The sequence below is a fragment of the Phaeodactylum tricornutum genome, chromosome 3 (assembly GCF_000150955.2).
Source record: "Phaeodactylum tricornutum CCAP 1055/1 chromosome 3, complete sequence".
Taxonomy (NCBI): domain Eukaryota; phylum Bacillariophyta; class Bacillariophyceae; order Surirellales; family Neidiaceae; genus Phaeodactylum; species Phaeodactylum tricornutum.
This window is the reverse complement of record NC_011671.1, coordinates 759,283-771,501: the sequence shown is the minus strand read 5'-3', so window position 1 is coordinate 771,501 and position 12,219 is coordinate 759,283. Positions and strand designations below refer to the sequence as shown.

The 12,219-nt window shown below is 51.9% G+C and overlaps 4 protein-coding genes across 4 annotated transcripts; 2 read left to right on the top strand and 2 right to left on the bottom strand.

The window, feature by feature from the left end:
- Positions 1 to 85: 85 nt before the first annotated feature.
- PHATR_51604 (predicted protein) lies at positions 86 to 1,612 on the top strand (the record flags this gene model as incomplete). The annotated part of the gene is made up of 1 exon (XM_002186376.1): positions 86 to 1,612. A coding segment is annotated over one exon (1,527 nt), but the record flags the coding sequence as incomplete, so codon positions are not given.
- A 325-nt stretch (positions 1,613 to 1,937) lies between these two features.
- On the bottom strand, positions 1,938 to 3,599 carry PHATR_44038 (predicted protein; the record flags this gene model as incomplete). The annotated part of the gene is made up of 1 exon (XM_002186089.1): positions 1,938 to 3,599. The coding sequence occupies exon 1, from the start codon at positions 3,465 to 3,467 to the stop codon at positions 1,938 to 1,940; it is 1,530 nt and encodes a 509-aa protein (XP_002186125.1). The 5' UTR covers positions 3,468 to 3,599.
- Positions 3,600 to 3,994: 395 nt separating this feature from the next.
- On the top strand, positions 3,995 to 8,059 carry PHATR_44037 (predicted protein; the record flags this gene model as incomplete). Its single annotated transcript, XM_002186375.1, has 3 exons — positions 3,995 to 6,472; positions 6,560 to 7,482; positions 7,552 to 8,059. The coding sequence occupies 3 exons, from the start codon at positions 3,995 to 3,997 to the stop codon at positions 8,024 to 8,026; spliced, it is 3,876 nt and encodes a 1,291-aa protein (XP_002186411.1). The 3' UTR covers positions 8,027 to 8,059.
- A 13-nt stretch (positions 8,060 to 8,072) lies between these two features.
- Positions 8,073 to 11,912, bottom strand: PHATR_44036 (predicted protein; the record flags this gene model as incomplete). The annotated part of the gene is made up of 1 exon (XM_002186088.1): positions 8,073 to 11,912. One exon carries the CDS (start codon positions 11,910 to 11,912, stop codon positions 8,073 to 8,075), a length of 3,840 nt encoding a protein of 1,279 aa, XP_002186124.1.
- Positions 11,913 to 12,219: the final 307 nt, after the last annotated feature.

Below are 12,219 nucleotides of genomic sequence, written 5' to 3'. Positions count from 1 at the left end.
AAAGACCAAGACCGCAACCGACGCGCTCGAAACAGCGCAGGACCAAGACACGCGACTCCGCCAGGGCAGTAAGCCCATATTCGTGCAGCCCAAGAATCTGGCCGACGGTTGCATCCTCAAGGATTATCAGTTGGAAGGAGTCCGCTGGTTGGCCTCACTCTACGAAAACGGGGTTTCCGGGATACTGGCCGACGAAATGGGACTCGGCAAGACCATTCAGTGCGTAGCACTCATTGCGCATTTGCTCCTACAGGGCGTATCGGGACCCTTCCTCGTTGTCGCACCCTTGGCAACCTTGCCCAATTGGGTGCGCGAATTCGAAAAGTGGTTGCCCCAACATCCCGTCGTTCGATACCACGGCACCGCACCGGAACGGGAAGCCATGCTCAAAGGACCACTCAATCCCAAACTAAGACGGAGTCCCAACTTTCCCTTTATCGTCACCTCCTACGAAGTGTCCATCCGCGATCAAGCCAAACTAGAAAAACTCACCGAGTTCACCTATCTTATTGTCGATGAAGGACATCGTTTGAAAAATCACCGCTGTACACTGCTTACCTCGCTCAAACGTCTCAAAGCCGCCAACCGCCTTTTGTTGACCGGGACACCCATTCAGAATACCCTGGATGAACTCTGGAGTTTGCTCAACTTTGTGAATCCGCAAATCTTTGACGATCTCTCCGTCTTTCAGTCCTGGTTCGGTTTCAAGGATATCGGACAAAAGACACGCGGCGGCACCGACGAAACCTCCATCATTATTGAGGAGCGCAAGAATCAGACCGTCACCAAGTTGCACGAAATCCTCCGCCCCTTTTTGCTCCGCCGCATCAAGTTGGACGTCCTTTCCGAAATGCCGCCCAAAAAGGAAGTCATTGTATACAGCGGGATTTCCAAACTGCAAGCCGGCTACGCCGACTTGATTGACAAGGGCACGCTGCGGGATACCCTGATTGCGCAGGGCATTGAAAATGGTCGGACTCTGAGTCAGACCAATAAACTCATGAATCATCGTAAGAACATCAACCACCCGTTTTTGTTCGGGGAACCGATCGATCCCGCCAGCGGCGTCCATTTGGGCACGGCCCATCCGCAATTGCTGGTCCGCGCCAGCGGAAAGTTCGCCCTGCTCGATCGCATGTTGAGTCGTCTGTATCGGGACGGCCACCAAGTCCTCATCTTTAGTCAAATGACGAGCGTCTTGAACGTGATGGAAGACTATCTGCTCTTCCGAAACTGGAATTTTTGCCGGATCGACGGTTCCACCAATATTGACGAGCGTCAGCGACAGATGGATCAATTCAATGCGGAAAAGACTGCCGGTGAGAATGGCCGTCGTAGCAAGGCCGACGACCGTCACTTTGTCTTTTTACTGAGCACCCGCGCCGGTGGTTTGGGAATTAACTTGACCAGCGCCGATACGGTAATCATCTTTGACAGTGACTGGAACCCGCACGCGGATAGTCAAGCCATGGACCGCGCGCATCGTCTCGGCCAGGACTTGCCCGTGGCCGTTTACCGTCTCTTGACCGTCAACTCGGTCGACATTGAAATGATGGAAAAACAAATATCGAAAAAGAAACTGGAACGCATGACCATTGCCGGCGGCGACTTTCGCAAGGGTGGGCGTCGCTCGCGCGGTGACATTAATTTTGATCATCTCACGTCCTTGCTCGAGTCCGATATCAAGGACTTGAACGCCAAGGGGGGTGACGTGGAAGATATCAAGATTGACGACGACGAATTCGAAATGATCATGGATCGTAAGTGTCTATTCAGCTCCGGTCCAGGTGCCCCTCCCTCGGAAGGACGCATGTACGATCTCATCGAAGTTCAGTCGGGTGATATGTTGGGTTCCATGAAGACGTGAAAAACAAAGCGTAGAGGGAGTTGAATAGTACAAAGATTTCAAAAAAAAATCGACCTTTTACATTAGCGAATTATGTTGTGCATCGGGACCCTCGTTGTTTCCACTGCCGCAAGAGCGGATGCCTGGAAAGTAAATTCTGTTTCGTTTGTTCGTGTCTTGGTGAGACTCGTTGCTTCAGCGCCAGGAGGTCCGGGAGTGACTGAGGGACCGCCTTTGTGGTCCCCAGTGCGTCTGAAGAGGTGCGCCCACGTAATTGTACAAGGAGCTCGGTCAGGACCAAAGTGCATACGAGTGAAGTCGTTCGTTGTCCATCCTTGTTCCTTTGTTGGCAATCCGTTGTATCCTCTGGCCACAGAAAACCGGTACTGCCGTCCAAACATTCGACTGCGGTCATTCCTGAAGCACACCAAACCCAACAGCGCGTGGAATGAAAGCGGACATCTTGGCCTTCCGCTTGTCGAGATGAGGCCATGTCGACAATGCCAGTTTCGTCCAAGTACACGGCCGTTCCCAGAATAGCCGGATGGTGGATCTTCGGGAAAGTGGGAGAGTTTGACGGTTTTCGCTGCGATGTCTTGGTCACAGCCCGACAGCAAACGGCACGCCTACAACAGACATTGCTTAACTTGCGACCGACGGTCAAGGTCGTTGCAAACACCGGGGCTGACAGGTAAGAAGACATTAGTGAGCCTTGGAGACCAAGTAAGTTCCAGCGCAGAAGCTTGTCCGAGCAAGTGTGGATGCTACCCGCCTGTTTCCAAACGGTGGAGGTTCCGGGTGGACACCAATCGGTCGTGGTTTGGGCTGGCCAGCCTTTGCCTGATGATGCCGAGCGATTCGTCTCCAGCTTTCCATCTAGTGGTGCCGTACCGCTTTCCACCAATACCGACGCGGAGGTTGACGGATCAATTGTCAAACTAGGTCGACCAATTGCAGCAGTGGCGTCGTGTTTGACGAGTAGAGCGAACTGCCCGAATGGAATGGCGTGGCCGGGCATTGGAGGATGCGGTTCGGAAGGCCACTGTTCGGGAGGCAAGTCGCGAAAGACTTCACGCTGAAATGTAGCAAACTTTTTCAAAACGGCGTTGCCACAGGGAGCAGATGATGTGTACATGTGCAACGTTATTCCGTGGCGGATCCGAAATAGCGGATTGGTGGTACCAAGAGCACGGCAATTTTCCAACAAGCGGACGGGAGGCTGTAGTTCGGCATTCGACGGTTCCGTGTCGGATGGAGCGACCAATGTTTCTATTTCCAGTGCCAGATATCGCAAAAGAGCACGACGCGCGAGAGCTTCGGCGTGGCAATCTCGAACACGCGTTCCGTATACAGAGTTGTCGCGTTGCTCTGATTCTAGTACAGCTTCGGTCAAAAATTTGGTACCCACTCCGAGTGCAATCACCCAGAGTCGATCGGAATCAGCTTCATGCGCCACGAACGTGGCGAGGCAGGCTTGTTGTGCTTGACGGTATTCGCTGGGGACAAGCTGACGGTAGCGATCCACCGACATCTCGGCCACCCGGTCGGCAAACCGACAAGTGCTGATTCGGCGTTTCTCGACGTGACGAACGGCGAACGTCCCGCTTGTCGACGAACTCATTTATGACCGTGAACAAAGCGAGCGTCCGACCCAATTGGAACGTTCGTGGCGTCTACTAGCGGCTCACTATAGGCGCTGCATCGTTTCTGACCTTTAGACCTAGCTAGGTAGCAAGCTTTCTTCTTGACAAGGAGAAAGAGACGATTATGTGAATCGGTTCACAATCGCTTTCCTGACAGAGAAGGTATTCTGGATAGGGACGTCTGTCCTCTTTCCGGGTCCGTTTCTGGTCTGGTCGGCCTAAACCCTTCCCTTAAAATTTGTTTAGGGCTCAAATGGCAACGACATTGTTTTCTCGAGAAACAGCAACCACGGCACGGCATCTGCTATTTTCTTGATTGAAATCTTGTCGATGCACATGGCATCGCCTTGACGACAACTACGGTACCCAAGTGCGCGACCGCGGTGAGACGGAAGTAAAAGTTTGTCCTCGAAGCAATCGCAGTAGCGTTCCCTATAAAGCTCTATATTTCAAGCTTGGCGCGATTTCAAGTGACTCTGTTCGTGGCATCTCAGACTTGTTCAACATGAGCTCTGTGATGGGAGGCGTAACGAACCCGTTTGAGGATCCTCATCCTTCTCGTAGTCGACGGGCTCGCCGAGCCCCTAGTACACTTCCTGCGGCGTCTTTGACGGACGAACCCCCAATCTGGGCGGCACGGCACGTGGAATGGCCTATTCCAGCCGCGCTGTCGCTATCGAATTACCAAAAGCTAGTCAAAGCCAGTCAGCAAGCCGGACAACAGCTGGGCTTGCATTCCAGTAAGGATGGAGCAAAAAATCCTACCGGTACTGGCAGCGGGACTACTACTAAGTCGTCGGCGGGGCGAAGATTTGGAAGCGGAAGCACAGATACGTCCACTGATGAAACGGACGAATCCAACTACTACGGTATAGGTGGCTTTATGAGCCGCGTACTCAATACATCGCAGGGGAATGAGGCGAAAGGGTCAGACACGCTAGAGGACCGCACCGTCAACACCGCGTCTTCTTCCGGGTCCCTCCCTCTGCGTCCGCCGCGTCCCCATTGTGTGGCCGCTGCCAACGGATGGATCGTTGCGGCACTCGAGTGCCCCGGACAGTCGTCGTCCCAGCCAATTCTGCGTCTCGTATCACGGTGGAACGTCCGTCGCGGTGGGGGTCTTGCGGATCAGTGGATAGCGCTGCCTCCGCCCGCTCGTGGAGATGGCCGTATTCGCCATGTCCTGGTCGATCCTACGGCTTCCCATACCCTCTTGAGTGCTGCCAACGGTGAGCTCTATTACATTCATTCCAATGCCACGCCCAAACGTGCCGTTCGGAAGTTGCTAGGCTTTGGTCCGGCTGTTGACGGCAGTCCTGTTGATCCAGTTTCGTTCTTGACCGGCATTGCTGCAACTGCGGTTGCGCATCGACGGGACGACACGTCACAACAGTCGATCCAGAAAGGACTCTCACAGGATACATATGTGACAGCCGTGGCATGGGACAAAGATAAAGGTACGGAAGGTTCCTCCAAACCCATTTTGCTGGGCACTTCCAACGGAGAAATATATGAGTATGCCGTCGTATCGCCACAACGCGAGGAATCGTCCGAGGACAAGATCCTCAACTCCCGAATGCCGATTTTGTTGCACAAGCTTTCCACCGAAACGGATGAATCCAGTGCAGCGGCCGTCTCGGGTATTTACGTCGAACGCCTGCGCACTGGATTGCTCATCCTCGTTGCCACGTCGGGTCGACATCAACGCACGCGATTCCACACTTTTTATTCCCCACACAGTTCTAGTTTTCCAATGGTCTTGGCTGATCAAGTCCATACGTCCTTGACGGAATTGCCTGGCTCAATAGAATTTGCCGATTTACAGGTTTGCGCGGATCAATTTGCTATGCGAACGGCAACGGGGATATATTACGGTACGGTAGATCGCACTTTGAGCAGTCCGAGCGTATTGGCTGGTGGCAGTAGCATGGTCATGGAGACGGGGTTGTTGAGTTACTCCGAAGGAATTGTACCGTGCGTATCGCTTGCCGTGACACCACATCACTGGGTGTTGCTAACGGAAGCCAATGAGGTTCGATACGTTAACCGGGTTGCACAAAAGGTTATTCAAAAGGAACGCGTCGATCTCGACAACAACAGTAACTCTTCAACGAACGAGAGTGCACTCGGACTTGGATCCCTACTCATGGATATTCGGCGACCCGATCAAGTCTGGCTTCGTAAAGCTCGATCGCTCGTACACATTTCGTCGAGCCAAGAAGACCGGGACGTGTGGAAATTCACGTTACAAAAGTGCTTGACAAACGCCTCCACAGCGACTGCAATAGGTTTGTCTTCCGGCGACCGCCAGAATCAGCGCAAGGACACTGTCAATCGATCCACTTCGGTTTTGTCGGATCAAGAAATAGCTCAAGAAGCATTGTTTGAACAGGCCAAGGCGTTGTGCACCAACTCGGCGCAAAAGGCCGTAGTGACTGCTGTTCGCGCCGAGTACCACTTGTCGCAGGGAAGGGCGGAATTGGCGGCCAAGTACCTGGCGCAGTGCCCTTCCTATATCGAGCCATTCGCCGACACCGCCATTCGTCTTGCTCTGCCCAAGTTGGGCATCGATGATCCGCAAGGTTACGGCGGCTCTTGGAAAGCCCGCGCTAGTTTGGAATCAAGCAATCTTCCTCTCATTACGTACTTGGTCGACAATATGAGGATTGGAAAGATGAACGAGGACAAAATGACATGCACCATGATTGGTGCCTGGCTTGCTGAGCTTTATCTACACGAGCGCAGTGAGCCGTCTTTGCAAGCTTTGTCTAGTAGCGGAGCAGATTCGGAGACAGCTGCGCAGCACAAAGCTCTGTTGTCACAATTTCTGGACGCCAACGTCGACAATATGGATGCGAAAACGATAATGAAAATTCTTACGTCTCACGATGTGGAGGCTGCAGAGTGTGCGACGTTTGCAACGAGGAGTGGTGACATTGCCACCGCCGTCAATGCAGCGCTAAGCATTGGTTCTAAAGACAATGTATGTTTGTTTTGCTGATGTACTCATGTGTAGAATCAAGTTTACTGAATCAGCTGACAAGTCATTCATTTTCCCTTTTCTTTACAGAGTGGAGCCTGTGCTGCGTTGAAAATCTTGAACGAGGCTCCATTTCAAGATGCCGAGCCACTGTACTACAAACACGCTTCGATTTTTATGGCCCAGGCGCCCAGCGCGGCGACGGAGAGCTTTCTCGCTCTCTATCCAGCGGGCCTGAACCCTCTGCGGCTCTTACCTTATATCATGCGCTACGAAAAACTCCGCAGTGAATTGGCACGGACTAAAAAAGGCTTGGAAGCGGCCAAGAGCCAGGGATCTCTGGACCCTTCCTTCGCGAGAGGGAACAGACACGATGTCAGTATGGGATCGAAGACTTCGAACGACGGCCTTGAAACTCGAAGCAATACCAATAGCAATCAAGCACCGTCTTTCGTGGATGATTCCACTGTTTCCGCAAATTACTTGGAAGGAGTAATCAGCCAAGGTTGCCAGAGTACGGCTGTTTATAATTATTTGATTTCTTTGTACTCAAACTTCGAGGACGAGGAGCCGCTCTACAAGTTTCTTTCCTCACACGTTGCATCATCGGCGGCCGTGATTGAAGCCACAACCAAGGGCTTCCTTTCGGGAGAATGGACGCCTCCTGTTGCGGCGAATCAAGAACTCTCTACAGCTCTGGACCTGTCCTACGCGCTTAGGACAATTTTGGGAACTGGCCGGCACTTTCGATCAGCAATCAAGCTTTACTTGGGATTAGGTATGCGACAACAAGCTGTGGAACTTGCTCTTAAAGTAGACCCCTCCCTCGCTCGTGAAATTGCACAGGAAAGCACTGAACTAGAAGAAAGAAAAGGCTTATGGTTAATGATTGCCAAGAATGCTGCAACCGATGGCAGTAGCAGGGGCGGGAAAGATGTTGTATCTCGTGTTGTGTCAGTGCTTCGTGATTGTGGCCCGGACGTCATTTCAATAGAAGACGTTTTACCCTTCCTGTAAGTGGATAACTGCAATGTCGTTGTGTTCGTTTAGCAAATATCTTTCTCACTATGTGCATTAACCAGCCCTGACTTTGCGCAAATCGATCAAATTAAAGATGAAATATGCGAGGCTTTGACATCTTATTCTACAAAGATTGATGGCTTTCTGAGAGAGATGAATGAGTGTGATAGGACGTGTGATGCTCTCCGGCAAGATATTGCACGGCTTCGGAATCATCACATGCAAGTGAAGGCTGATGCTCGTTGCGCGTTCACGAATAAGCCTGTAGTGACTTCTGGGGAACCATTCTATGTCTTTCCTTCCGGCTACGTTTTTCTCGAAAGTGCTTTAAAACGCGAGGTTATGCCATATCTGAACGACAAGCAACGTTCGCGAGTGTCCGAGGTTGAACACGAACTAAAGATGACTCCGAGACATAACATATCTCGTCGCAACCTCTTGCGCGCTGAACTCGACGGTTTGATTGCGGCCGAGTGTCCTCTAACGGGTTCAATTATGGTTGAAAGCATCGACAGACCATTTGAGGAGGACCTTTGATTTAGATATTGTAGAAATAAAGTTTCGAGCGCTACTTGTAAGCATCTTAGATGTAGGGGAACAGCCCTGGGGTTAAAGTGATTGCCACTCTATCCTGGGCAGCCTTCGATCCAACCAATGAGAAAAGCAAAAGTCGGTCGTCGGCTCGAAGATGAAGAGAGAGCTCCGGTTGCGACGAAACTTTGCTCTCGGATTCAGTTAAAAGTGCTAGTATCCTTTTTCCGGACAATGTCATGAAGGCCCATGCTTTGGTTGCGTAACCGCCAGGGATTGCTTCGCCATCCCACGTCAAAGCAGATAATGCCCCGACTTTGGCCGTTAAGGACTTCTTTTCATGAGTTGATACAAAAATTTGTGGATTTCCCTTCAGCCGAATTGGTGGGGCTTGAAACAACATGCGAAACCATAGAAAGCGGAACGTATCTACGTCTCCCCATCTATCTAGAAAGAAGACTAAGGGACAGGGCTGGAATCCAAACATTGGCGAAAGTACCAATGATTCTCCACAAATTTGAACATTCTCGAATTCTGATTTCTTACTTGATTGTAAGTGCGGTTTGCCATCCAGCTGCGTTACCTGAAAATCGTCTTCTCCAGTCTTGCTTTCAGCACCAGTTGAAGTGCTTATATCTCCGCTCCCCGCCATCCCATATCCAGTCCATTCCGCGCCAGCTTCTAGCGGTTCGGAGGAAATACATCGATAAATTACCGAGGGTACGACGGAAATACTTCGGTTATCTGATAGAGGACTCAGTGATACTTCCCACGTGATATATTCCCCCGCTTTTAGCTCATCTCGATACACCGCAGAAGCCGAAATCGAGTCTTGTTCACCTGATCCTGCATGCTCAACCTTCGTCAACGACCGGATCTCATCAATGCTAGTAATGTTGTCTAGATCGGACGGATCAGGCTCATGGGACGTAACGCCGAATTCGAGGCGAAGACCTCTACTGAATTCGACTGCAGTAACATTATAGGCTCTCATTACGACCGTCAAACGGAACTCTTCTTCTCCGTCGTATCGGGGATTTCTTCTCGGAATACAGGCAAGGACAACAGCCGTAGCATCAGAGGGAGACGACGAAGCTGCTACTAAATCACGGGAAGCGTTGAGAGTGTCGCCGACATTCCCTAGCGCGCGAGCATCTTTGGATTCCGGAATAGGCGGGATGCTGAGCCTCAACCAATTCGTTGGCCGCGCCATCAAGAGACTGGAACCAACCGATGGGAAAGAATAGACAGCTTGTGCTACTCGTCCTAATACTATTTGACGATAAAACTGCGTCAAATAGCCTTTGAGGTAGTCTTCTTCGGATGCTGCCGGTTGCGGTGACGATGAAACGAGCGGTTTGATTTTTGTCTTGATCGACTGCGTCACCAGCTCGGAGACGGGAAATGCTTGGTCCAATCCAGTGTCGTCACTTTCGTAAAAGGCTTGAATACGGGCTACAGCTGCCTCGCAGAATGGACCCACGACACTGTGCATTGTATTATCCAGAGGTGTTTCGTCAATTTTCCCTTGCAACAATCCTACGGAAACTGATATCAAGTGTTTTGCTTCCGGGCTGGAGCCAATACGTTTCAACCAATCACAAGCAATAAGCGCAATGTTTTCGATGCACGCGACACAAACACGAACTGTTTCTAGTGCCAGCTTCTGGATGGGATCTTTCTTTCGCTTTCCATCGGCATCGACGGGAGGCACATGAGCTTGGATAATTTTGGCCAACATACGTTTGGGACTAAGTGCAGCACAAATATCTCTACCACTCTGCATATTCAGATTCAAAGAGCTGGCGCCCTTTTTGCTACTTTCAAAGTGCTTCCGCGTACTCAAGATGCGACTTTGCACCCAGTGGTCCGCCGCCAGAGCCAAGACGAACAGTCGTAGATGATGGGACGGAATACCCTGCTTGACTTCGCGGACAACGATTTCATTCATGAGTTTACTTGAAGGTTCCATTTCGCCCATATCCGCGGCGGGAAATGAGGACAAGAAGGCGGCCGACTCAGCAAGAGTGTCAAAAAGTAGATGTGGTGGACAGGCATTGGCGGTCAACTTCAGGGCCGCGGATGTGGCAGGCTGTATAAGACCGGAAAAATGCAACCACTCCTGTAGTAAGCGCGCATAAGTGGCGAGACCAGCTGAAGTCATCGACAGGTCTTCCGTCAAGTACGGAGTCTTGGGACCTAGATTTATGCAAGGCACAAAGGCCACGAGAATACGTCGTGCCATTTTAACCCATTCGACGACCGACGACGTGTTCGGATCCACGATGATCGATGACCCGTCCGTTCCGACACGAAAACGACGGCCAGTCTCGACGGCGACCGTCCCAAAGGCAACGAGCAGTTCATCGCGAGCAAAAACTGTACGCGTGTTGTCCGAATCGGTAAGAACCTTGACAAAAGATGAACTTCCCAGAAATTGCTGGAGCGACTCTTTGCGCGGATACGCTATTCCACCTTCGACCACGGGTCCATCGATAAAAAAGGAGAGTGCAATTTCTGTCCAGAATCCCATCCGTGACGGTCGATGGTAAACGTTGTAGCCTTCCCAAGAAAGCAAGACGCCAGGGGTACAAACTCCGTGAGGCACCGGGATTGTCGCGGGAAGCTCCGCCACGATATCGACTAACGCAATCAGGGTCACGGTTCGAGTCGGAAAGGGAACGGCCCGCAAAGCAATTAACACGACCGCCGTTGTGGTCATGCGTTGTTCTAGCGATTGCGGAAGGGGCTTATAAAACAGTTCCTCCTGCAAGGTAGCTACGGTCGCGGATATCACCTGCGGTACCCAAAATTGCTGAGGACAGATGTGTGCGAGACGCAACGAAGCCAGGACCGCGGCCGACGCCAATGCGCCATCCAAGGAAGATTGCATTGCCGGTAGCAATACTCCTTGGACAAGGGTATCGACGAGACCCTTGGCATCCACCTCCATCCAACGCTTGGCGTATGTAGTGGGATCCATACCTTGCAACTGTGCTGGAACAATCTGCACCATATAGACCAGCGTGGCGACCACGACGGGCAAGGCGACGATCACGTGGTCGGATCGTGGGTATTGCAACAGTCGATCGATCATTTGCAGCATTCGCGGAATGAGTATATTTTCCGTCACTCTCGTTTGCAATTCCATACTCGGGATGGATGGGTCCTCGTCGGCCACAGCTCGCAGGGTTGGAGCGTAGGGTGTTGCTTTGGCAAAAGCAATGGCGGCAATCTCCCTGGCTAGGTCGTCTTCTACGAGCGTTCCGCTGGTCGGCGACGACCCCAAAACGAGCCGTCCCAGGGCTTGTAAAGCAAAGGCGGATACCCCGTCATCGGGGTCGTCGAGCGACGCGACAGCTAACGCCGCGGGAATTTCCGACCCCACCTGATCTTCGAGTAGCCCGAGGGTCGGTTCGCGTTGCGCAAACACCCAGGGAGAGTGCCGGATCCTGGCGTATCCGGCACGGGCGAGTATTGCGAGTGTTTGGGCTGCCAAAATACGGCACCGTCGGTCCTGATGGTCGCGCATGCAGACAATCAAGGCGTCCAAGGCCGTTGTCAGTATACGCGCGTACGACGGATCGTGAAAGAGCGCCGACGACGCCACCGCAGTGGTTTCTTCACCATGCGCCGAAGATCCGTTGGCGGCGAAATGGGTGAGCTGCAAACACGTCTTGGCGACGAGCGGGTATGCCGAAGTTTCGTCCCGTAGCGGTGGGAGCGCTGCAGTGGGATCCGACGCTACCGAGGGGAAGGCCATGGCAATCGCCGCTCCATTTTCCGTCGTCGAGAGTAGAGAAGATTGCGGGTCAATGGCAGGCTTTTGTTTCGTCAACGGTGCCTTTGACGACGGCGCCGGCTGGCTACTTCGACTGCTTACACTACTCATGATTGTAGGCCCTTTTCTGGTGACAAAGAAGGAAAGGAGCTCCAAAGGCGTCACACGAGACACTGAAGCTCACACGTCCGAACTTTGTTTTCATATCGTGCACATGCTGAAAAAGAGACTTCCGTCCCTTCGTGCTACGTTGGTTCTACTTTTGTGTGCTGCTCCCATCGCCGTACACTGTACTCGTGCACTGTCAAAATACAAAACCAGTTTTTGAAATATAATTTTTAAAGTTTCAACAACCATTTCTACACCTACACCTTTCCGCAACATCAGCTATGCTTATTCTACGCTCGTTCCTCCTTCT